The sequence below is a fragment of the Limanda limanda genome, chromosome 20, assembly GCF_963576545.1.
Source record: "Limanda limanda chromosome 20, fLimLim1.1, whole genome shotgun sequence".
Lineage (NCBI taxonomy): Eukaryota > Metazoa > Chordata > Actinopteri > Pleuronectiformes > Pleuronectidae > Limanda > Limanda limanda.
This window is the reverse complement of record NC_083655.1, coordinates 15,606,021-15,632,535: the sequence shown is the minus strand read 5'-3', so window position 1 is coordinate 15,632,535 and position 26,515 is coordinate 15,606,021. Positions and strand designations below refer to the sequence as shown.

Below are 26,515 nucleotides of genomic sequence, written 5' to 3'. Positions count from 1 at the left end.
TAGCGTCTGTGACATTGGAATGGCTTACTGTCACTGGTGGTGGTTTTCAGGTATCCGTCCAGAAGAGGGAGGATGTTGACGTAGCAGGGCTGCAGTGTCTCTAGAGGAATGTGGGAGGACCAGTCCTCAAGAGCATCTAGGGCTGCGTTGGCCAGAGGAGGATGGCTCAGACCCAGTTTCAGAGCCGCCTACATGACAGATTTACACACATATTTATATTTTAGTCTGCATTCAACCATATTAAGCTCGGCTTGTAAACACAAGATGAAACAAAAAGAAGAATCCCACCTCAAGAGCAGGACAGTAGGCCTTGATGTCCAGAGCTACGATGTTGTGGTGCAACGAGAGGACGAATGTCAAGCAGGAGGACAGCAGCTCATCTTTGTACTGCTTCATTCTCACACACACCTAGTAGGAAACCACATGTCACTCACATCTTCTGCACATTAGTTTCCCTGCTTTGTCTCGTCTCTCTTAAGTTTCTACGTTAACTTGAAATAGGAGAGATAAGCTTCCTACCTCTTTTCCAAACTTGGAGAAGAGTGCGAAACATGCACTTTTCTCTGCGTCGCTCTGGGGGGAGGTAGAGCTTCTTAGGCCAACTCCCTGTTCAAAGGCAACATTTTGTAATTTAATTTACCTGTATATTCAATGCGAGGAGTGCACTGCAAGACATTATAACTTATAATTGTGATTCACATCAAATGCTCTAAGGACCTTATGTAATCCACTGATTTTGTGAGAGTATTTAGGCTACACCATTTGTTATCCCTGTTAAGTGGACGACACAGAAAAAGCTTTGCACTGATATTACCTGGTAGTAATTAATTCTCTTGGCGATTTTCATGGTGACGGAGAGCAGCTTGTAAAAGCCACTGACGAGTGGATTCCTTATGGAATGGAGGATAAGTTCGTAGCTTAGGGGATGCATCCAGGAGTGAAAATACTCCACGTGTTTGTTCAGCAACAGCTCACTGCAGAGACAAGAAAAGAGATATTGTTAATGATTCATATTTGGAAGAATACCGGAGAGTTCCAGCACAATAACAATGGATATGCAAATAGAACTGCAAGGTTCAGTATTCTCGAGAATGTTTTAAATATTGTTATTTTCTTGATGTGCTCTGTTATACACAACATGTATTGCAAATCTGTCCATGTCGGGAGAGGGATCCCTAACTAATGGTCACACATACATGAATGCGAAGCGAATATGGCAGGTTAAAGTTCTCCAAAGCTGAACTCTGATGCAATTTGCTTCACAACAAATGTTTTCTTGACCTCCTCGCTCACAGATTGGACGTGAACGGGAGGATAAACAGTGTCACAGATGTGAGGTGTATCCTGCACAGCTGGGAGAGCATTGTGTCATGCTGTGTGTCCATCACCTGCAGAAGTCAACTAGGTTGATAAAGGCTGTGAAGTCTTTGATTTTATTGGGCAACAAATGAGCTGTGGGGTCAGAAGAAGGCAGGATGTGTGTTGTGTCATCCAGGGCCTGACAGACAAGGAGGCAAGAACAGACAGAAAGGATTGTGAAAATTTGAGGAATCTTTGTGTTTAAACAATACAGTGCATTCCTGCCACCCGCTGGCTCAGTGATCTAATTGTAATTATCAGCTTTTTTATATGCTTAAATTTCATTATGGGAATAATAAAAAAGAAAATATTTTCTGCTATTTCACCTCCTCGCCTGTTGTCACTTTCTGCACAGAAAGGTCCAGTTTCTCCACAATTCTGAGAATCGACTTCACCAACTCATCGTAAATGAGGTGGCTCAATGACACAAGAGAAGCGTTCTGGTTTTGAAAAGCTCCGTCAAAATATCCTGAATCCTGCCCAGGAAGACACAAAGAAAAAAAGATACGAGAATCAAAAGCAGCTAAATTTAAAGCACCTGGATTTCTGAGTAAAGTTACAGCATGTGATCCATGTAAAACAATCCTAGATGGCTAAATGAACAGTATCATACAAGAGACTATGCCAAACAAATCCTCTATGCCCCAAGGTTTTACAAACTTTACCTTCAAACGATCACAGTCTAAAAGTCCTTTAAACAGACCAAGGTAGTTGTGACTAGATGGAACTTTCCACTTTCCGACTCGAACTTGGGAAGACTGAGATAAATCATTTCCACCTTCATTGTTCTGGGAAAACAAGGACAAAGGTCATATTTCTTCTATCGATCACAAAATGCATTTCCATGATGATAAAAAACAGATCTGTGCATTGATTCCTTTATGTGAGAAGATGCTTCTGACCTCAGAGACCATGATGGGCTTCGAACAGACTCGTATTAAGCCCTGGTGAACTGACAAAGAAGCAAAAACAAATTTTATTAGCAGATGTTGAGTACCATGACAAAAACAGCATACTGGAGGACTTCGAGTCAGATTTGAAATTAACTTTGAAAACAACTGTTTCTATTGTGTTTTCTCTAATTTGGTTGGTGGATGCTGCAACCTCTGCTCGTTGTTTGCAACAATTAACGATGTTGGAAGCCCCTATTCCAAATGTTTCGGCGTAAAAAACCTTGGCCATGTGATTCAGGTATAATATTGTCATCAAGATCACCGTACCCACTGAGCCGATGAAACTCAACAGAACAGGTCCTTTAGAAGCGATGGCTACCAGCACTTTCAGAATGGATCTGCAGCAAGTCGTCTGCATTCTCTCACTGAACTGGGGGAAGCTGTCAATCTGCACCACGAGGAGACGCTCCAGGAGGGGTGTGTACACCTCTGGGACCTGAGGCCAGGGACACAGAGCAGGGGATCCAATGAGACAATCATTAAGGTGCAGTGTGTCTTTCTTTATCTGGGGTACTGATGCTGTCTGACAGTTGGTCAAAGTAGCTGACAGCCTGCGAGCTTGTTACCTTGTCCAGGTGGATCAGGACACTGGCAATAGAGTCCAGGAAGCTGGGCAGCTGGTAGAAGCTGTCTTCCTCCCCGTCAGACTCCGTCAGGTACATCTGCTTACAGCGCTGAATCAGCTCTGTGTACATCAGGTCCACATCTTGTGGGCAAACTTTCTTACATGGCTTCAAAGAAAGAAAGTTACATGTCGTATCAGATGTCTAGACTGAAACTGAATAGTAGAAGAAGCTCAAAGACACAACTTTAGTTTGTTCAATGGCTTGTACAGGAAACTAAATGTGAAACAATGCAGATACATGACATTATATGCAAACAACCAAGGGAATTGTAGATCACAACGATACATTGTTACTGTAGCAGTCAGAGCAAAGGAAGCAGAGAACATACAGCTGCAAAGAATCCATATCCTCGAATGGCAATGGACAGCTCTTTGTGTGTCGAGTCCATTGTCTTGATGATGCCGCAGAACTTCAGCATGAAGAACTTCAGCTTACTTTTGTGCTCTTCTGTGTTTTCGGCCACCAGCAATGCAACCTGAAAAATGATTGTAGAAAAAGTGTCTAGCAGAGGGATCTGAATTCAGGAATACTTTTACTCAATTAGCTTCATGACCTGTGGTAATGCAGTTTGGAAAAGTGACCTGCAGTAATTGAGCCATGGTGAATAAAGACCGGATGCAGAACCCTGAAGCTGCTCCACTGCTGCTGAACAAAGGGTTGTTAACCTGTTCATTCTAAGTTCAGTGAAGCTCGTCTCAGTACACAGAACCCCGACCTGGAGAATCAGCTGTCATTGTTATGAAAGCGCTGTTTTCTTGATCTACGTCACCTATGTCCCAGCCACTGCTGCTACACAGTGCTGGTTGAATGTTTTTTCAATCTATATTAAAATTCAACATACAAAAGTAAACACTGCACCACATTAGACATTACATTTCCTTGTTCCCTTAACAATACAAATGCTATGTGTGAGGCCGATAAGATAGAAGGTTCGTGAGATATGCAGAATTAGTAGATCGATTGTTGATATGGGGAATAATTTTCTGATCATAAAAATGTATTATTATATCATACTTTTTTTTAAATAATTTGTTGAGTTGAAAATGACCATATTTTTGTTGACCTTGTGCTTTGACCTATGAGCTCACGCAGTTAATCATGTGGAGATAGCGACTGAAGTAATATTATGGTGAGCGTTTGATAAAAATCTGTCTATTGCAACAGCAGCGTACATGGTTATAAGTTTTACCTAACTTCTGCTATTAACTGGTCAGTCTGATTGTCTACTGTGTCTGAGCCTGTTGTGAACAAGCCTCTGAGTGTTTACCTGTTTGAGGAAGGCTTCAAGTGCAAAGTAACTGGACTTCTTCATTTCAGCGTTGATGTGTCCACAGAGCTTAGACATGACCTCGAACAGAGCCCTGTAGTGATCCATCAGGCAGCTGCTGAACTGGGAGGCGTGTCTGGCAAATAACCTCAGCCCAGCTGTTTAAGACACAGAGTGTTCTATGTTAATAGATTTTAAGGAGGTTTTTGTCTTCGTGTTGCTATGGAAACGGCGTGTCTTACCAAACGTGACAGCATAGCGAGTCATTTCCGTCTACAACAGAAATTGAAAAAATTATTGATAAACAAGGAGTCACAGTCACATTACACGACATAACATTACATGTTTAAGTAGTTACGAAACAGCTCAAATATGAATCAGTAGGATTTGTCACATGCTCCATGATTTCAACGTGGAAGCCACATTTCAGTCCTTTAAAGTTATTAATAATCTCCAACTAAATTCTGCTAGCGAACAGACAAACAAGCAAAAACGAAGACGTAAACATAAATTGCATAGCCACAAGAGGAGAATACTAGCCAGTATTCCACCTTTATTAACCACTGGGAGACATTTACCTGTGGGCTGATCGCCTTCATGGCAAACTGAAAAATCTCTTTCGACGTTGCTGGATCTGCAAGAGACACAACCATAGATACACAATAATCGTTTAATTTATCATTGTACAAGTTGGATAGAGAAACAAGTTGCACTGCAGTCCATCGGATGTCTTCCTTTGATGCGACAGCAGTGCAAGCAAATGTTTAGAGCGTTTAGACAACATCAGTTATCAGGACCATAAGATCCACAACATTCACATTCGCTTGCATATGTACAGGGAAGACAATGCACAGACTCGGGAAGAGAGAGAGAAACACACCTTCGTCCATGGTTTTAGTGAAGTTGACCATCAGAGCGGTGATTCCTATCAAACATCCAGCAACAACAAAAAGTTTTGGTTCCTTTGTTGAAGACGTCATCTGAAAATAAGAAAGAGAAGAAGTCACAATTTTTACTAAACCTCAATGGAATTCGTGAAGGAGAGCTCATGAGGACCCATGAAGAGAGAATCAGACTGCACTTACAATGCAGATGCATGACGTCGGTCTATAAATGCTGCTACTGTAAGGAATTGTGGAACGACATTATCACTTTTCCTTTCATATAGGATCGTTCAGTGATTCTTAAGTTAAAGGAGATAAGAAAAGAAGGATAAATGCTCCTTTCCTCAGCCTTTACAGAAATGGAGAAACTCTTATCATGGCTGATGAACATTCCCAAGAAAAACCACAGCACAGTCGATTCCTCTGGCTGTATTAGTTGTTTATTAAAAAACACAAAATACTTGAGTTTGCCACCAGCTCTTTCCATTTCATTTGATCTTTGATTGACTGATTTATCGTCTGTGCTACTGACCTGCTCCTTCAGCTCCCCCAGGTAGGCTTTGTAGAGTTTGTCGGAGTTGTTTACCATCTCACTGGGGTGAACCTCTGCGAGAACTCCCAGCAACTCATAGATTTTTCCGAGTACTATTCCAAAAGTTTAAAAAACATTACAAAATTAAGATTCATAGCCAGAAAATATGTTATTCTCCTCGTGTAATATAAAGCCAGCTCTCACCCGAATCTGGCAGTCTGCTCTTCTGACAGAGCTCGCTGTAGAATTTGTTGAACATTTCGCTAATTTTGAAGTTGGCAGCAACGCTGGAAGACTTCGAAGTTTGGAGAACCTGCAGAGGGGATTGAACAAGATAAGCTCCGACCATTCGCTTTGAACATCATCTAAAACGCAGCATCAGATGTATGAATAAATTCAAAGATATCAAAACAAACTCTCTTGTGGAGATCATAGTTAGAGGAAAACCTATTTATAAAGTCTGCTTATATCATGATTCTCATGTTATATTAAACACCAACCTTGATGAGGAGATCCAGCACCAGAGTCCTACATTTTGCCACTTTATCCTTTATATACACGACCATGCACGTTTCCTGCATGACAGAGAATATTATTATATTAAAAATATTAGAGTGTGTGTGCACATGCAAAAGTTTGTCAGTCAGTGTGTGGTGCTGCTGACTTGTGGTGTGTTATAGTTATAGTGAGTGCTTTAAAGTCGGCTTGCAGAACCAGAGAACTTACTTTTATGTCAGTGGCGTAGGTCTGCTCCCAACCTTTGACTCTGGTTGAAACCTTGTCTAAGAACGTCTCCAGAAAACACAGGATCTTCTCTCTGGTGTCCCTGAACTGGAAAACGGAAGGTTTGTGTCACACATAAGGACTTTTAATTTTCTTTGCATTATTTGTCTCAAGATGCTCCTCGATACCAACCTCATCTGACGACAGCGACTTTCTGAGGAAACTGAGCAGTCCATAGTCTTTGGAGAACAACAGGGACATCTGTAAAACTGCCAGAGGGAATCATGTAAAAATGTTAATTTGTTGCTTCTTCATCACAGTAACAGCACAGCAACAATTAGTCCATCGTCAGAAATGTTATCGTTTCGGTCATTTGACAAAAACAGAGAAGGCAAATATTTTTTCCAGTTTAAATTTCTCATATGTGAGCACCTGCTTGTTTTCTTTGTCACATGTGACATGTTTTAGAAAGTCAAAACACAAAACAAAAATAAAAACAAGCACACAAATTAAAGACGTCATAATTTTTGTTTACCTCAAGCATACTGTTCCCTTGTTTGTTGATTTGTATGATGCATCATGGGTCAGGAAGGAAAACATTGAATTTGGTGGTCATCTGAATCACCAGGTGGATACAGAATTTTTTTTTTAACTTTCTTTAACATTGTGGGGTGTTTTAAACCATTTCTAGTCCTAAGAAACTGGATTGTTTGGCCTTGTTGGAGGTCTACTCTCTGCTGAGTTTTTTTTAAACGACATATAATAATAAACAATGGTTCAATTGTCAATAATGAATATAATTACCAGGTTTCATCTCACTATTTCCTGTCTGAGTGGGACAAAGCCAACATAAACATCTTCACAATGAGAAAACCAGTTTCACATGCGAATGTGGGTGTGCCATTTTAAAGACTCGCTTGTTAAAATACTGTGACAAACTTTGTAGTTGTAATATGGGTGCAAATTAGTTTCTATATACAGTCTATGGTTGCAAAGTAGTTTTTATATAAAGTCTATGGTAGCAAAGTACTGTTTATACAAAGTCTATGGTTGATAAGTAGTTTTTATATAATAAATGGTTGCAAAGTAATTTTTGTATACAGTCTAGAGTTGCAGAGTAGTTTGTATATACGGTCTATGTTTGCAGAGTGCAAACCTGCAGAGGAGCCGTGACAGTCTTCTGCTGTGAACTGTGGTTTGTTGGTCAGAGTCACGTGGTTGTGATAACACGTTCTGATTGAGCGTCCCCACCCACCAACTGATGGTTTTGGCGGAAGAACCTGATGGAAACTCACCAAACTGAAATCACCAAAGTTATTTATCTACTTTCTATGAGACGAACTAATGCGGGGCTCATAAAACTTTGTCCAGCTTCACGTCCTGCACCGTGTTCCTCACTCATCAGCTACAGAGGCGCAGTTCACCTTAAAACCGACAGACTGTCAATGGAGTTTGGCGCGGGGTCAATGTCCCAGTGAGCAGCGGAGCGTGTGATGAACTTCACCGTCTTACCGAGCTCATTCTGGGCTGTTGTGAACATGCACTCCTGCCCCAGGTCCCTCACTGTGTCGTGACATGTCAGAGCCGCTGCTCGGCTGTCCTCCTCTGAAAGACCCTCATGCAGTTTGAGCAGGAGGGCGTGGATCCTCCCGGAGGCTCCTCCGTGGGAAGCCATCACCACACAGCGGCCAGAGACAACACTGAGGAGACGGTTCCTACGTCAATACATCAGGAAGTACTGTTCATGAGCCGGAACAGAGGAAGTTTCAAAGTAAAACTTCTCTAAAGTTAAGTCAAAATATGATTCGTATACTGATTCAATGCATTTTTTCACACAGCAATAGTAGTATGTAGTGATAGGCGTGGGGAGGTGTAGTGTATAGCATGCCGCACCATGACCATGTGAATGCATACAAATGTCACAAATGAAATGACAAAAATGACACAAATTACTATATGAACATCTATTTATTGAACTTTAACAAAATTGCAAAGTGCAAATGTAAAACAAATCTTTTTTGTGGCATTTAAATGTGTCAATAATGATAACAAATAAAACATTCTAAATAATAAATTCTTTATATGGCCACATATTTAAATAAGAAAATTAAGAAACTTTTCAGTCCTCCTCATATATTAAAGCAATAATGATAACAAATACAATATTCCAAATAATAAATTACTTATATGGCCACATATTAAAATAAGAAAATTAAGACACTTTTCAGTCCTCCTCATGTGGTTGGCCATATTATGTGCTGTTGTAAACAGCGCACGGAGTGGAAGCGGCAAGGTGCTCAATGTTGCCAGATTGGAAATGGCAAAGTAACGTTCCAAAGGCTCAAAATAGTCGTATTTGGAGGATAAATATCGTGGCTCTGGCAACCCTGAGATCGGTCGCCCAATGACAGACTCTCTCTACAGTCAGCTCGCGCAAGAAAGTGGAACGTAAGGGTGGTACCATTTCCAGAACTTGGAAGGCCGAAATAACTAGTAGGCTATGAGAAAGACCCAGAAACACAAATATATGACGAGGCAAAAAAAAAAAAAAAAAATTATTAATAATTTTTTTGCGACGAGGCAAAATACCGGACGTTTTTCGGACATGTCCGGGAAAAAGAGGACGTCTGGTCACCCTAATTTAGATGCATTTAACCACTTAAACAACACATGGATGTGATGCATATTATGGTACTTTGTTTTAAACTTATGATTTTGTATGAAATATCTGTTATGTTTTGATTATATTTTAAGGTGAATACGCAAAATGTCCTGCGGTGTGACCGTAACATAGGTGAAGCATTAAACTTACATATTAACAAAATAAACCAGAAATATCTGGAGCAGGGAATAACTGCCTTGGCATTATATTGTATATAATGACTTTATTAATATTAGGTTTTAATATGCACAAAACTAGTATAATTTTTTTTTACAGCAAAATAACTTTCGTAACACAGATGCTGTCCTGTGGCGGGACATGGAAAATCAGATTTTTGAAACGGCAGTTACATGGACAACTATAGGGGCCCTTAGTTTATCCCACTACCAGGAAGCCCCCCAGATGTTGGAATGTACTGTATATGTTGAAAGTTGACTGTTAACCTCTGATTTATTTCATAAATTTCACTCTTTCTGTCAGACAATGAATGTGTCATTTTTTGAAAGTCCTGTAGTGTGACGGCTGTAGTTAAAAATGTATATAAAAAAAAATTGTACAATTTTTTTTTAACTTTTTTTAAAATTTTTATTTAATTAAACATATTAAGGTTAAACTGTGTTATTATTCAGTTAGCATAATAGCTAAGGTCAGTCTTGTATAGCAATCACTTAAAATGGCCACAAGGATGAAAATGTCCTGCGGTGTGACGGCCAGTCACACCACAATGAAATTATACAAAACATCCACGGAACACTAGCAGTTTAAAAAAAATCAGCATTTGAACATTATAATTTCATACAACTGTAATCCTCATTAGAACTTTATTAAAAAAATACTGTTTCACCCTTATTTGTCAACTACCCATATATATATAAGTTTTATATATTTAAAAAAAGCTGTTTATCAATTGTAATAGCCTTAAAGCTCTTAATCCGGAAATTCAAAAAAATCTCGAATCTTTACCGCCCTCTCGTGGTAGCAGTTGTGAACTTCAACCACACGCTAAGGTAGACATAATAGCATAGTGATACATCCTGTAAAGACCTTTAAAATAAAAGCATTTGAACGAAGTAAACCTGTAATTACACTTAGTGGCCACATGATGGCAGTGTATACTCATTTCTGTCAAGGCAGATATCACACACACACTAATGCTTCCGGTCAGTCTTTCAAAAAAAATAAAACAATCAAATTTGAAAGTTTCAGAAATCATCTAATTTTAATCGAAAATAATTAAACTCACAAAGTGGACGACTTCCCTTTTTTTTCATGAATCACTCCCGCTTATGGGAACCACACAGTTTTACATAGTAAAATACATTTTCATTCGTTGATGCAACGTGTGAAGCTGTTTGTAGTTCACCAGAGATTTCAGTATTTATATGCAACACTTATGTCTTTAACTCCGACTGAAGTCATTGACATCGCAACTATAAAGTTTTAGTGAAATATAGAAATATGCAGCGTCTGATTTATTGTATGGCACCTCACACACACACTCACTCACATACACTCTCTCACACAGGGACACATACACACGCTCTCTTGCACTCGGACAAACATAATAACACACACACTCTCACATTTGCACAGAGAATATTAGGGCATAAAATCTGAAAATGCACAATGGCAGTAAAATGTAATGGCATTTGAAATATTTATTAATTTATTTACAAGCTGTGTGAGTCTGATTTTTTTGGCTGCACTACATACATTTCACCAGCAGATGGCAGTTATATCCACTGTGTCATCTGAGGACTCCACCACTGGATCCATTTTCAGAGCTTCTCCCAACACCAGCTAGGGCAGAGCTATGTTCATGTTCTAAAATAAAAGGTCAGATATGGAAAGTCAGTATTTTAATGACAGGTATGAAACTTTCACAGCGTCAGAGGAAATGATGATTGTGGTGCATGAAGTTAACATTTGTAGTTGTTGACATTCAGCTCTGCTCCTAAAAACAAATATTAAAGACACAGACCTGTGCATGTCCAAGTGAAAATAAAGTCTGACTCCGTTTCCTGTCATAGATTTAAACATCTGACAATAACAATCAGCTTCATTGTTATTTTTTCATCTTAACATCTTCCCCCCTTACTTTGCAATATTACCCACCTGTCTGAAACACAGGAGCCTATTTGATCATTTAAATTAATCTGTAATAATAATAATAAAAAACAACAAATATATATATATATATAGTATATTTTTACTTTTTCTTTTCTACTGCCGCACTGTAGTTTTTTCTTTTTCAGTTGAAACAATAAAGTACTGCTTCAGGAAAAATTTGTAGAATGCTTTAATAATTTCGTATTAAGATATAAATGAATGAACGATAAATAGCAACAATTGAACCAAAAAGAAAAATACATTAAATGATATAGATAAGAACATACACATAAGGTTTGCTTAACCATATATAAAGTGGTTGAGCAAATATATACTCAAATCTGTTTGTTTAGAGTTTTTGATTATTTTAATGCCTTATTTTAGTATTTGTGCAACACTCCATCAGACACATATTACTATTCACCATTTGTATTCTTGTTCTTCAAATTTACTTTATTATTGTATTAATTTATTCTCTTATTCACCTCAGTCCTGACATGTTTTAATCATGTCTCAATATTAATAGTAATAATAATAATAATTTGAAAGGGTTATAACAGGAAGTTAATCGTTTAATAATGGAAAGCTTGAAACTTTAAAACTCCAGACACCTGTTGTGAACTCACAAACACACGCACGCTCACACACACGTACTCTCAGACACACACACGGACATACTCTCTCTCTCTCACACACACACGCACACACACTGAACTCTCTCACACACACACATACACGTAGACGCACGCACACACACTAAGCTCTCTCTCTCTCTCTCTCTCTCTCTCTCTCTTTCTCTCACACACATACACACATACACACACACACACACTCAGCTCTCTCTCGCAAACACACACACTCACACATTGTGCTCTCTCTCTCTCACACACACACACACACACACACACACACACACACACACGCACACACACACACACACACACACTCTCTCTCTCCCACACTGAGCTCCACACGCAGAGCGGAGGTGAGTGAGGAAACTCTCCGGAGGAGCGGACATCATCGGCTGAGGAGCAGGAGCCAGCTCCGGGTTTCGTGGATTCATTTTCTTCTTCTTCTTCTTCTTCTGGAGCTCGTTATTCTTCGGCTGCGATGTTCCAGGACTCCGCGGCAGGTGAGCGAGAGTCTGACATTTTGTTTCGTTCAAACCCAACTTTACCAGAGCCCAACTTCACCGACCAGATTCTCAGAGAAACGAACTCCGCCTGAACTCCGCTCACATTAAAGTTCGCTGCGGTGCTGCCGCTTTGTTCGGCTGTAGATTTGTGTTGTTTTCCCCTCGGGTCTGTTCCTGCCTCTGATCACAGTCATTCGGCTTGTGTTCAATACACGTCCAGTTTCTAAATCTCACCACAGAGTCATTATTTCACACTTTTATTCGTTGTCAAGTCGAAACGCTCGCTGGGACAACCTGGTCCTTAAAGTAGAGATTTTAAATCAAACGCTTGAAGCCTGGTAGATTTGATTGAAGCCGAATTAACAAACCGACTTTAATGATCTGAGGGGATTAAAGGGGGTTTAACTAATCTCATTACTTTCAGCAATGGCACGAAATCATCCCGTTATGGTGCTTTTGAATGAGGAGTGTTGTGTGTTGAACTGTATGGTTTGAGTTGTGTTTCATCCCTGAGTTTTTAAATGGTCTCACACACACACAGAGACATCAACACTGTTCAGGATCTGAATGACACAACTACACAGCAAACGTTGAATCACTTTATAGGGACATTTGAGCTTCTTGTTGAACTTGCCAACACCTGACAGAGAGAGAGAAGCCATTTGTTTAGAGAAACCCTCAAATTGATCCATGATATCTATCATCATATCATTGTGGGGACATTTTGGCTGATCCTCACAGATTCAATGGGCTGTTTGAGGGGTTAAGACTTGGTGTTAGGGTTTGGGTCAGAATTAGGTGAGTGTCCTAATATCTATAGAGAGAAGTGCATGTGTGTGTTATACACCTGTCATACATATGATACTAAAATGACACTTAGAAGAGCACATACTTGAGCCAAGGCCAACACTTCCCTTAAATCCAATCAAGCTGCACCAAACCTACACACACGCAAAGAGATCAGTCCCATAAGTGTGCAAGATATTTTACATCAAGATCCATGATTCATTTCCTGAGAAAAAGATGAAATGTTAAAGTACGTGGGGAAAGAAATCTGGATCTGCCTCAAACTTGAACGGGTTCTTCTCTGACCCAGATAGCACCCTTCCACCAAGTTTCACTGAAATCCTTCTAGTTTTTTTGTGTTATCTTGCTAACATAGAAACAAACCAACAAACATAACATCCAGTTACACTCAGTTATGTCATGTGTTTGTGGTTGCATCCTCTCAGCACTAAGAGTCTTCTCTTTCCTTCACAGCGTCCATCATCTCCTCCGTGGTGCAGTGCCAGCCCTGAGAACGGAGCCGAACAGCGGCAAGAACAGTCACCAGGTCTGAGGGCCAAGAGACCGATAAGACATGCTGGCCGCCATGCTGCGCCAGGGCACTGGTGGAGGATCGGGTGGGGGATCGGGTGGAGGATCGGATGGAGGTGGCAGTGGCGGTGGAATCAAACTCCCTCTAGGAATCTCCCGCCTCTCTGGCTCCAGCCAGGGTTCATCAGGCTCCGCCAGGGTGTCCAAAGGCAGCTTGGAGAGCTCGGACAGCTCAGACATCCCTGCCTCGGACCCACACTACATCATGCAGCTGGTCAGCGACGTGCGCAAGTTTGCAGATGTGCTTCTACAACTCAAAGAAGTGTTCAACTCCAAAGGCAAGTGTTGAAAGAGTGAGCACTGTCTCTTTTGTGAGTTTCTGCTGTGTGGGTTTCTGTTGATGGTGGCGATCACAAAGTGATCTTTAAACAGAACGTGTGTGTGGCTCTGATGTCTCATGCTTGATGAATCCTGTCAGTTACATTTATTCACAAAAAGATTTAATTATTACTTGAGCGGCTTTTTGTTTGTGGAACCTGTAAATGATTTCTGGCCACAACAATCAACCGTTGTCAGGTGGGCTTTTCAATAAGTTACACATGTGAGTGCTTCAACATATTAGGAACATCATCTGGTTTCCCCGTTTTCACACTGACCTGAATGAGCTTTGTGGTTAAACTCTGCTTTTCCTGCTTTGTATTTTTCTTTATTTTTCTGGCGCCTCAAAAAGATGCATACTTATTTTAAAGTCTGAACCTCTGGCAGGAAAACCATCACATGGAATGCTGTAAGCACGAACAGATGCATGTATAATGTAGCTGTCAGTCAGCTGTTGTGCACACACTGTTGCTTTCACCACAGTGTACACAGTGGCAGACCTGTCTATCTGTTTTGTCCTGCTGTGGCCTTGGCTGGTCGGTCACTCAACCAACCTTATCTCTCTATTTCTAGTTTGGTTCTTGAACCCGCTGTTTCTGTCTGTCTAGCAAAAAAAACAAGGTGTATTCATTTGTCTTTAGTTAGGGTTAGGGTAATGTTTTTTAGGTTTTTGAGAAATAAACAAAAACCTACTGGGAATATCCTGGGAAATCAGTGAAAATGTTGAAAAACACACTTTCCATATTAAATAAAGAGAGAAAGAAAGATATTCCTAGAACTGCACGAAAATGTTATGGTTTCTATTCAGACCAACACTGCATCCTTCCACAGAGTTTCTTCGAAATCTGACATGTAGTTTTTGTGTTACGCTGATAATTGACATGCAAACAGACATGATGAAAACATAACCTGCTTGGCGGAGGTAATAATCCAAACAAAACATTCGGGCGTGTTACTGCTGCTGAAGCATTCCAACAGGAACATTTGACCTTTTAGAGATAATAAAATACTCTCTAAATCATAAATGAATAGGCTTCACTTTGTCAGTGATGACATGGACGGTCCCGGCGAGGAGACGGGCTCAGACATACTGCTTCCCTGTGCAAACTTGTTTATTTCTGTGGGTGGCTGTGCCCTTGCCCCCCTCCATTAGTACCGCGTCATAACACCCAAGTCTAGGAGGAAGGAATCCCAGGCTTTTCTTTTTTTCTTTCTTGCTCTGGAGAGGTCAGTAAAGGTGCTTGACCTGGCTGGACTGGCTGGCAGTGTTGAAAGCAGGACTCGCTGTGACCTGTCAACACGCCACCGAGCAAGATGGACAATCATCATGTGCAACACGTCGATGCCTGTGCTTTTGTTTCATTGAAAAGACGTGTTTTGGTTAAGAAAGATCCTTTTGTGTCGTTCTGCGTTTTCATAATCGAACTTGGAGTGTGATCACCCAAGTTCAACCAGGGATGTTTACGTCTTGAATGGCGACACACAGCGTGCATATACAGGTTTCTGCTGTTGCATAGCTTTCATACTAGACATTCTGCCGTTGTACCTCGTCATTGAGAAACCAGTTTATAATTTGCCTTGTCGACTAAATATACCTGCACAGATTGTGTGTGTAGAGGTAACATCATAATTTAAATGTACTTAAAAACAAACTTGTGTTATTGCACATCATTTACAGGTCCAGTAAGCACAGGTTCAATTATGCAAATGCCGTCACCGAGTATTCCCATTAGACGTCTTATTTTGGCTAAGTACCGGAAAGCGCCGATCTGGGGGGAAATGAGGCTAAATACAAAGTAGAGCTGTTCAAGTAGCAAAGAGGCCATTGTGTCTCCAAGTGATTCCGAACTCCAGGAAAATGTCTGACTGTTCGTAATTATGCATTGATGTGGGAATAACTAAAGAGATGAGTTCCCCGCATGTCCCTCTGTTACAAGCACCCAACACCCTACTTTTCAACCAATATAGACGCTTAGTTTTAAATTATTTATATGTCGGTCGCACCTCGTCAGTGAAAATCTTCAAAGTGTCAGTGTCGAGGTTTAGCCCCCTTTAGCAGAGCATGCTAACAGATTGTTGGGAGGCGCTGACTTGTGCTGTGATTGGATGGAATTTGAGTCCCCCGATAATTTATGGCCCTATTGTCTCCACAATAGTTCAGACCTCTCACTACCCTGTCCCTTTTTCTTTTCTTTTTTTTTACGACACAGGGTCAATAATCAGGTGCAATATTCAGCTCAGTACCCTGCGCCCCCCTCAGAATGGCCTGTATTCACAGTCAACTATGTGAGTCTGACACCCATTGTCCCAAGAGGCATCTCTGGATTCGCATGCTGCTGCTAACTGGCAGCTTTTACAGAGTTTTTTACTTTCCCAAGTTGAGGATAGCTGTGGTCTGTGGGATTAGTCCCGGTGGGGTAGGGATGGGGGGGTTCTTAACCAATGCCTTGCTCTATTTATAACAGAAGACGTGTATTTCTCAAGGGTTGCCTTACATGGTAATTATTACGACATGGCTCTTCAGCTGTGGTCAGTGACGCATGACTGAGTTATTTTTTAAATTGTTTTACTCATGTCTGAGAAGAAGCTCTTTCTGTGCCGTTATCGTCTTCTTGTCAATGTTGACGACCTGTCACAGCATCTTCACCGCGGGATAGATATGCACACTCTTTCCTGAGGTCACAACCTTGTCCAGTGTCTGCTCGCGAGAATAATTGGAGGGGATTATTGTCTTGGAAGGTTGGTCCTTACCTGAGGGTCACTGAGGACGTCTAGAGAGCAGCTGAGCTATGGAGGCGGCTTTTATGTTTGATGGTGAGCGGAGCTTCAGAAGCTCTCCATCATAAGATTAGCGTAACAAACATTTGGCCCCGGCTCGCCATTTACTCAACAGGCTCTGCAGTGGATTGTTGTGCGTCTCCTCGTCTTTTTGAAGAGCGGGGGTGTATCACCGCGGCTGGCTGTCTGGGGAGGACAGGTGTGTCATCGGTTGTGTCGTGCTGCGACTCTGCCAAGCAGAATGATGGCCAGTTTTTGTGTGTCAGCTGCTTAAGAAAGAAAACTGCACCGGCAAGCAGGTGACTCACTGAAGCTGAACACCACAAGAAATCTTTTTAATTTGAATGCTGCACTGCATGTGTACAATGAACAGTAATCAAAATCTGTAATTGCAAAACACTGATGTGGTTTTTAAGGAGGACCGATATATGGCATTCATTTAGGCTTTTTTAAAAGACTGTAATAACTTAATGCTGTTTCTTTAGAGACATGAACCTGCTTACCTGTTCATGTATCAGCTCCTTGTTAATTTGCACTTGCCAGTCAGTTTGTTTTTGTTGTGTGTGTGTTGATCACTGTTGTGCTGACATATTGTCACTAGAGGCTGGCCGGCCAACCATTATGGCATTTTTGGAGGTGGTACTGATATTGGGTAATACTGTTAATTATAATGACACCTTTATATTGGCCCATATATTAAAAAGATGACGTTACATCACAAAGACATGTAATTGAGGCTTGATATTTTACAGTTTAACCATTAACTTTATTATAATAGCATTTCTTACGTAAAATGAAAGCACAAATCTTTTCTGCATCTGAAAAATAAAAGTTTCATATCCGTGCAAACATAAACATAGACACCAATATGTCTGTGAAAGGCTCATGTTTTATAGCATAGTGATACCTTTCCCTGTGATTCTGGGTTTGGTTCTTGCAGAACACCGACCTGTTGCTTTTCAGCCTCCTCCAACACATGAATTACTACCTTTAACCTCTCTGTCATTCTGCCTGACTAACTCTCATATATTGCATATTTTCAGTCAGTCTTTCTCTGAAGGATTACTGGGGGGGGGGGGGGGGGAGGTTACAGCACCATCTTCATTACTCACCGCTTAAATTGTACAGTGTTAATGTGTGACTCGTGTGTGCACTCAGCTCTCTACGTCAGCTGTATGTTTTGCTTCATAGTCATAAGTGTCCTCAGTTAATAAGTGTGGGTTTCGAAGGCCTCTCTTGTCACACTGAACGTGCGGTTTTGGGGTTTTAATGATTAACAGGTAGCTGCTAAAAATGTCCCACAGGTGTTGTGTAATGTACAATGATGCACTGTAATGTACCTGACCACTGAATGAGTAAGAGTAGCAGGCAACCAAAAACTGTTATCAAAAAAGATTTAGTCCCTCTTCTTATACAAAATAGTGCAGTTCTTATATTGATGTTAAGCTGGACTTTGTTTTTTCTCGTTCTGTTTTTGTGCCTTTGCTGTAAAATGTGGGAAAATAAGTGTTTTTTTTCCGTCTCTGTTTGGACGTCTGAAGATGATGCTTAAGCTTTGTGGGAAAGTGATTTTGCTCTGGGTCCTCAGAGAAAAAGCCTAAATGCTATTTTAGTGATTTGCATTCTAAATCACCCCTTGTGAAATAGCAGCCTAAATTTAGCCCTACTTGGGCTTTTCACTAACCATTCCAGACTTTCTTAATAGCTGTAACTGTGCTCTGTTTAGACAGTCTGTCCCGCCGGGTCTGGGATCCACTGTAAAGCACTGTGAGCTTCTTCTTGCCTCCAAAAAGTTCCTTTTATGGTTCTTTTGCTGTGCCCATATCTAAAGCTACTGTAAATTATCCCAAGAGCAAGACAACTACCCTTCCCGGCTTTAAAGTCGTCTCTTGAAGATCAAATTACACCAGTGGTCTCAAATTAAATTTCCCAAAGATCTTGATTTAATGCTGTATACTTATCTTACCAACTAAGCTGTCTCACAGGATTTATTACATTACCTTAATTGTTTTGGGGGGATCCTTGTTTAATAGCACAGACATTGTCTTGGCCTTAGCTGACATGCTAGGGTTAGATCTTTGGATTGTTACCCAGCAGGATTAAAGTGCAGAGTATTGTGACATATGGAAGGTCCATTTATATCTATCTGACTGAGGAAACAAAAGATGAAATGATATATTGTACCGACCATCGTCAGCTAGAAAATCTGCCCTTTGGCGAACCACAGTGTGTGCAATGTGTGCACGTTGTATACAGGTGGCAAACCGATGCTGGCATGTCAAGTTTAATGGCCTAAATCCACTAGAAGATTTGTAAGTTGTTTTCAAATTGGAGCTCTCTCTCTCTGTGTCTCTACTTGCTTCCCCCTGCAGAGATTTATGGTTATGGGCACTGCTTTTTTTGCCGGGGCAGCTTTGTTACAGGAGTCTGCCGATGTCTGCCACACACTAGGATGGAACTCCAGGATTCCCACAATACACATGAAAAGCTAAGGACTGTGGGTAGGAGCTGGAAACTCAGAACTGGAGGCTCCTTAAATACACAGCTCAGTTGTTTTTTATCCAACTATAAAGCAATTGGCATACTCAATATTGCATTGTCTTTTCCACACACAGAAAGGATGGAGAACTCTGCGGACAATAGTAATGTCCGAGTGTTTTCCTAGATGCCAGATTTAACCAGTGCCTCCCTTTTGAGTGATCAGACGGCCTCCCCTTGCCATTCTTGGATTAAAGCTTTGCAGCAATAATGGGAAATTTATCCCCTGTATAAGCTTAAGTGGCCCTTGAATCTGTGAAGTCTATGCCTGCATTGGATTAAAATAATGTAGGATTAGGCAAGGCTGCATTTATTTGAAGTATTTTCCTTTAAAACAAATATTTGTTGCAAATTATAAATCCACTAATACGATCTTAAGATGTGAATATACAAGTAGAGCTGCAAAATTTATGAAAAAACCTTCTGCTAATTTTGTAATGTAATTAATTCACATTTATTATCAATAATTCAAAAAACTAAATATAAATGTGGGGGGATTTAAAATCCTGATTTTTGTGCTTTGCATTTATGAGCAAATCTAAACTGCAGGTGACAGGTGCTTATTCAGTTACAGCATGGCATCAAGGTCAGTGATGACTTTTACAATGCTGTTCTTGTTTCAGAGAAAAGCTCACTTGGCAAGTTCTCCTATCACAATAATTGATTGAGGCTACGCATGACACACCGCAGGTATCCCAGCCTCATTGTTCATTTATCTTTTGGGGAAACAGGTTTTAAATGTTCTTTACTCACACCTGCAATTTGTCTCCATTATTTGTTGTTGTAAAGCCCTTTGTTGTAAAAAGAGCTAAATTTGCTGTAATTGGCCTTGTTCTTCTGCCGGAGACAACCTTGGGGCAGGCTCGCATGTGACCGGGTCAGCCCCCTGCTGGGTACAGCTCATAACTTGTTAAAGGCCAAAGGAGCTGATGGCGGAGAGAGGAGGATAACCAGCCATTGTCTTTGTTTGAAACACCCTGAAAGTTTAGGAACTCAGTTGCTGCGCTCAGTGAAAGGAAGAGAGACCCTGTTTGATGTTGAGGTAAACAGACTAAGCGTGAAGCATAGCCTGAACCAACTGGGGTCTGTCCTGTCTAGTGAGACTCAAATTATGTCCCATTGAGGTGCAGAAATGGTGACAGAGAAAAGTAGTAGTTACTGAGGTGGGATTGAACCTGCCAGAGAATATGGCACAACAGCAACAATGCCTGTATGTCTGTTTAAAATCTATCTCTTGGATCTGATTATGGTGATTATGGTGTCCTAAAACACATGTTTTATTTACATCTCACCAGTTGTTAGCAAAGAAGACAATAGCCTCTGAATCTGTATATTTTGCATGGGGTTCCATTTATGTAGGAGGCTCCCTAGCAGCAATATATTACATATTTTGTGGTAATCAGCATTACCTCTACAGCCCTGAATTGTTGTGGTGTCTTTCTTACAGACAGTTATGAGAATATCGTTTTGAAGGTACCCTTGCAAGCTCTAATGCACACAAAGCCCTTTTTCTCAGGATGCGGGTGCTAGTAAAGTTGAACAGTGTCCTCTTGTTCTCAATGCTATGTTTGCTCCCCAATCTCTGCCCCCTCAAATCCCAGTACTGCCCCTTGACAGGTGTACTAAAGGGGCCCTTCTTCGCGCTTGTTGGACAGATCTCCCCAGCTCTCTGGCCTGCTGAAGTTTCTCTGCCTGCATTACACAGTTTGTGGAGCGACTATAGTCTCTACAGGATAATGCCTGAGCAGTTTGGATGCCAACCAGAGTTTGCACTGTGGGAGGATTTGCAGTTTCTCTTAAAGAAAGCATAGTTGAAATGCCAGCTTTCATAACTTTGCATCAACAGTAGGCGGTGGTGGTGGTGATGTGTGGCGATATCGGGGGGGAAAGGTTGCCTGTCTTTCCTCACTGTGACAGACAGCTCCAAAGAGAAATGAAAGAGGGGGAAAATTCTTCATTCTCCACTGGGTATCTCAATTATATGCAAATTACAAAAGAGAGAAATATCCAAGGGTAGACATGTCTGTTGACTAGAAAGAGATTTTGGATCCGTTCACCCCTAGATTACAATGTTTTTGCATGAAATCTTTAATATTGAAGCCAACTGGTTAATGATTAACATTTTGAATATGTGACTATATTATGCAGTCCTTTCTATCATGTCATACCTTAATGTTCTGCATTTCCTGTCTTAAGCCTTCATTGAGCATAATTGTCCATTGGCTTTTTGTTTTACTGAGCTAACAGCTAACAAGCCTGACAAAGGCAATAGCCTGCAGAGTGAGAACATAAATGCCCGCCACCTAGATGGAAGGTGCTGCGTGTCTAGCCTAGGGCTCTTTTTTAAATGCAAGGTCTTTGTTCGTGCAGTCATGGGAAAAAGAGCTTTAAAGGTGAATCAACAGGGAATGCCTCGGTATGAGCACAGGATTCTGGGAAGGCAAAGTTCCACTGTGTTTTACCAGCTGCGTGTAATCTGTTAATCCGTGGAGTGGTGGTCTGTCGACAGAGGTGTACCAGGGCCACTGACCACAGGAAGTATGTTGGGGAGATATCAAAGGCCATTTGGGCCACCCATTGCAGTGACCCTGCCCAAGAGTTAAAGGTTAAGTGGAGCCATTTTGCAAGATCCCCTTATATTTGGGCAAATAGTTTGAATTTTGGATTGAAACCTTAGGGTCACTTTTAGCTGTGAGATGTCATACTACTAAGAGGAAAATGTAAAAGAATTTGGCATTTCACCCTAGCCAATTAAAGAAGAATTCATTTGAACAAAACAAAGGTTACTGAGTCACAAAGTGATTGATTATTAGACCAGCATTTGGTTACTGGTCTTTTGAAGAGGGGGCAAGTCTCAAAGGAGCCCCTTGAAACTTACCCATACCACAGCTTTTGATGAATGCCCAATTTCTTTGAAACAACAAGAGACTCCTGGTTGGTTATTTCAGGGTTGAGTGGCTGGAATGTCCAGCTGTGGTCTGACTTAATAGGACACATGGAGAGATTTTGATTGACATTAGTCATGGCTAGCCTGTCCAACATCCTATTTAGCCCCCTCTGCCGCGGGCTGCTTCCATTTGATCGGACCTCTGCAGACCCAGTTGTGACATGTTTAGTGATTTCACACTTGCTTTGTGGCAATAAGCACCCCTCCGTTCTCTCAAATGTTTTGAAGCATAAATAACACATTGCTCACATTATTTGCAATGCATGACTGAGCAGAGCTAGGGTCACAGCAAAAGGAATGTTGCCAAGTCATATTGTGTCAGGCGCTGGTGGAAGGTTTGACCATCAGAGAGTCAAATTGAGGGATGTTCTCTTATGGTGTACAACGTGAGCAAATGTTGTCGGAGTATAACCAAACTCGTTACGTCTAAAATCGTTTGACTCCGCGCAAATACCTGGCTTTTAATTTTGTGCAACTAACTATGACCCATCCAGTAAGCTAACCAAGAATATATAGACCGATTGCAAAACCCTAACAATACAGCATGGATGAGAATAGCTTCCCATTGGTACGGAGGGTCTGTAGGTTCCAGATGTTGCACTTTTTATTAACTGTGCTACACTTTCCTTTTATTATATTTGGTATTTGTGAATATTGCAGCTCAGATCAGAGTTCCCTCTTTTTTAGTCTGTTGTATGACATCAGTAAATCTAACTCTACTGTAATATCTGACAGTAGAGTTAGTCTTAACCATTTAGTCAGCTCTGCACTGGAGCTGCATAGGGTCTTGATTTTATTAAACAATTGTGTAGACTGTGTAAATCAGCAACAAATCAACACATTCAAACTGTATGATTTCTTCAGAAAAAAGTGTTAGTATCTAATGTCAGGAGGTCTGTGACATGCCAGTGTTGGATAGTCTCTGCTCCAGAGCGGCATCAGAATGCTTTGGTATTGAGGTGTCATCACGATGGTGAATGATCTGACAATGTTTTCATTATGGATCCCCCTCCACCCCTCACTCCTTCAACTCCCGTCCCCGCTCCCAAACAAGAGGCTGGAATGTTGGGTTTCCATGACGCTAATGAAGTAAAAACCTGGCAATGTGTTGCTGGCAGCCTCTGAGCAGCTCCTGATCCGCGGCCTCCTCCTCATCAGGATCAGAGTCTGATCCCCCTGTAGCCCTCATTCACCAGGGCTTATTATGCCCAGGAATGTCTCTCACTCTCCTTCTCTCATAACCCGCGCTGAGGCAGGGATGTGGGGTGCAGGGGTAAATTTGGGACAAATCCCAAGGGAGAGTACTACCTCAAATCACACACAACCCCCTTCCTCCTCCCCTGTCACTCCTTACAATCCTCCCACCTCTAGCCATCTCACATGGACAAAGACACACACACACACACACAATCCTTTCCCGTGAAAAGTGAAAAGCTGCCGATGTGATTTATTGTTCAATAAATGCCTCATGTGGCAGGCCCATGAGGCGACCAGTCCCAATGTTTGCTAGTGGCCCCAGGGACAACGGTGAGTTCTCGGCAGTCCTCAATTAAACCTCTGTGGTCTTCCCTGGGGAAAACACTATGATCTTACCCGCAACTTGCTTGTTTTTGTCAGTTTTCAGATGGCCTCAACTAATATTTTCACACCGAAACAAAGCCGCTTTTTGGAAAAAAGAAGACCTCTCACTTCCCCACCTTTAAAAGGACTATGCCCCTGCTGGAACTAATGTGCTATACTTGGATGTTCCTTTAACCAGCTCTCTCTGGTGGGAACAAGTCTTCTTCTCTTTGTGTCTCTCCCAGAATGGCAGTTAAGGGGTTAAATAATCAGTCTCTGTACATTATCCTGTCTCCTGCTGGGCTGGTGGACGCATCATAATGTCTTGCTAATTAGCCTCCATTTAGGATGGTCCAATAGGCCACACAGCCGCCATTGAAGAATGAAGCCTATGGAGCTTTTGCAAAGGAAGACCCTCTGTCTCGTGGGCATTCATGATTTGGGCTTGTCCTTAATAAACCTCTAGCTTGTGCAGGCTTGATGCCTCCAGGACTCAGGATTCAGTTACTCGGGCACTGAATGGAGTGTATAGCCTGTGTGGGGATGATTTAGTCTATTGTGTGTATTTTGTCATTCAACACATAATGCCCATAAATGGGATCTAAACTGACCAGGACCAATTAAGGGCTTAAGGGGTGAAGCAGCTCGTTGTTAACTTTGACCCTTATCAAATCATTGTGGGTTGGGGTCCCCATGAGAGATAAGGTCTTTGGGAAAACTGCGTTCCATGAACAGTAAAGGATAAAAAAAAATATATGAGATTGATATTCAACGTTGTATTTATTGCATTATTAAAAAGTACATGTGGTTTTTTTTAATAGAGTATTTTGCTTGATTACATGTCATTTTGCTGACGCTTTTATCCGAAGCAACTTCAAATTAGTGCATTCAACATCTGAGGGGCCATTTAGAGTTCAGCATCTTGCCCAAGGACACTTTGGCATGGACTAGGATTTGGGCCGCCGTCCACGTGGTTGGAGGACGATCGCTCTACCTCTCAGCCACAGTTGAGAGTTTTTACGTAGAACCTGTCGAAATGTTGACAACGTTCAGTGATTTCAGTTGGGACCTATGTGAGAATGTGCCACACAACTACAAAATCACAGATCACAGCTTTTCCCTTTTACTCTTTTTAGTCACTTTTCAAATGGCAAAATATTTCAGGCTACAATCGATGGGAACAACCTTGGTATATTTACACCCATGTGCAGGGATTGTATTGAAGTATTGAGTTTGATGTGTGGTTGTGCCAGTAGCACACCACCGGCCCTTTTCCTGCCTTGTGGGTAGTTGGGCAGCTGACACAAAAGCACGAGAGGCTTTCATCATCAAAACACCACAGGGTCCTTGGCTCTGGAAAGAGCTGCACATGACATCTGATTAAGATGGATGAAGATGGTTACTACGGAGAGGGGTAGGACTCTCCAGGTCCTGTGGTGAAACGTTTGGCAAGCTTGAAGCAGCAGGGCATGTTGGCAAAGAGTACTTGAAGCATTGGGGAAACATTCTGAAATGTGGGCTTGTCTTCTCTAATCATTTTGCTGCGTCTGTCTCCTGGAATTGTCTCTCGACCTCCTTGTGCTGTCATTTCCTGTAATTACCGCACATCACCCGATCACTCCAGGTCTTTCGGTTTGTTTTAAGTGGGCAGTTGCTGATATTAAGTTTTCAGTAAAGCAGCAACATGGTTGGCCGTTTGGCACAATTTGCTGTGTCTCATTTATTCAGGCGGAAATGGGGGTCTGCCAGAGTCCTGCAGGAAAGCTTGAATTATACATGTACAGGTAACATACAAATGCAGTCACTACTTTTTTGACAGTTAGTGAATTGGGCTGCATATTTAGTCACTTTAATTTCTCATGCTTCATAATGTTGGATTATTGTGGTGTTGTTGTGACCTGCTGGCCAATGTGAACTTGTCACCTGCTGGTCAGTTGCCTGGATTTCCGGGTCAAGCCTCAGCTACTATTGTCGTGGCGGCAACACAGACCCAGCATTATTAGTCTCACTGGCGGCACTATTTGTCCCACTCCAAAAAGAGGGCTGACGAATAAAAGAAAAAATGGGAGACAGCTAAAGTCTTTCTGATCCCCTCTTCCATGAAGGGGTAATCCAGGGGTGATCGTCAGCACAAAATGTGGCTTTGACTGCGTGTATCCATTATGTTTGTGGGTGTTTGTGTGTGAGTGTGTGTGTCGTGTGTGTGTGTATCGTGTGTCTATGCATATGTGTGTATTTTTTATTTCACTTTTAAGAGAGACTTTGCAAGCAAAAAAAGTGACCTAGACAAGAGTATATTACAATTAATGTGTCTATACATGTGACAACACCTGTGACACATTTAAAACAGAATGAGTAACAAACTGCCAGTCAGCCCACAGTGTATTTTGTGTGATTACAGGACTGGCAATTATCTGTGCGTGTGTGTGTGCTTGTGCGCGTGCGTGTAGAGAGGGGGTACAGAGAGTCAGGATCCTTTGTTTCATAATTTCCCTCTCGTATCTTTTATCCTTGTGAAAGCCACCTGGGCCAGCTGTGTCAGAAGGTAGTCACACGTCTCTGTGTCACTCTGTACGGTTTCCTATAAGCCGTAAAAATACTTAGGGTAAACCTTAGTTCTTGTACTCATTTACTCACACATGACCTCACTCCTTGACCATGCCAAAAGCACATTACCCAAGGTAATTGATAGCAAAGTGCATTTTGTGCTTTGGCAAATGGCGATGACTCACTGTTTGTAAAAGGCC

At 41.4% G+C, this 26,515-nt stretch overlaps 2 protein-coding genes across 2 annotated transcripts in view; one reads left to right on the top strand and one right to left on the bottom strand.

Moving 5' to 3' along the window:
* prkdc (protein kinase, DNA-activated, catalytic subunit) overlaps positions 1–8,032 on the bottom strand; it is a 36,286-nt gene extending 28,254 nt beyond the window's left edge. The window contains exons 1-21 of the mRNA XM_061093912.1: positions 7,857–8,032; positions 6,537–6,613; positions 6,348–6,452; positions 6,122–6,196; positions 5,826–5,934; positions 5,622–5,734; positions 5,086–5,185; positions 4,784–4,839; positions 4,448–4,478; positions 4,206–4,363; positions 3,267–3,413; positions 2,879–3,043; positions 2,580–2,748; positions 2,262–2,311; positions 2,025–2,147; positions 1,686–1,835; positions 1,389–1,498; positions 815–974; positions 520–606; positions 289–408; positions 29–188 (exon numbers count right to left, since the gene is read on the bottom strand). Of these exons, the coding sequence (XP_060949895.1) occupies positions 29–188; positions 289–408; positions 520–606; positions 815–974; positions 1,389–1,498; positions 1,686–1,835; positions 2,025–2,147; positions 2,262–2,311; positions 2,580–2,748; positions 2,879–3,043; positions 3,267–3,413; positions 4,206–4,363; positions 4,448–4,478; positions 4,784–4,839; positions 5,086–5,185; positions 5,622–5,734; positions 5,826–5,934; positions 6,122–6,196; positions 6,348–6,452; positions 6,537–6,613; positions 7,857–8,019 (2,428 nt within the window). The 5' untranslated portion in view covers positions 8,020–8,032. The remainder of the gene's footprint in view (positions 1–28; positions 189–288; positions 409–519; positions 607–814; positions 975–1,388; positions 1,499–1,685; positions 1,836–2,024; positions 2,148–2,261; positions 2,312–2,579; positions 2,749–2,878; positions 3,044–3,266; positions 3,414–4,205; positions 4,364–4,447; positions 4,479–4,783; positions 4,840–5,085; positions 5,186–5,621; positions 5,735–5,825; positions 5,935–6,121; positions 6,197–6,347; positions 6,453–6,536; positions 6,614–7,856) is intronic.
* Positions 8,033–12,085: 4,053 nt separating this feature from the next.
* Positions 12,086–26,515, top strand: part of LOC133026581 (rho GTPase-activating protein 29-like) — a 32,866-nt gene continuing 18,436 nt past the window's right edge. Inside the window, exons 1-2 of the mRNA XM_061093463.1 lie at positions 12,086–12,247; positions 13,511–13,905. Coding sequence (XP_060949446.1) covers positions 13,611–13,905 — 295 coding nt within the window. The 5' untranslated portion in view covers positions 12,086–12,247; positions 13,511–13,610. The remainder of the gene's footprint in view (positions 12,248–13,510; positions 13,906–26,515) is intronic.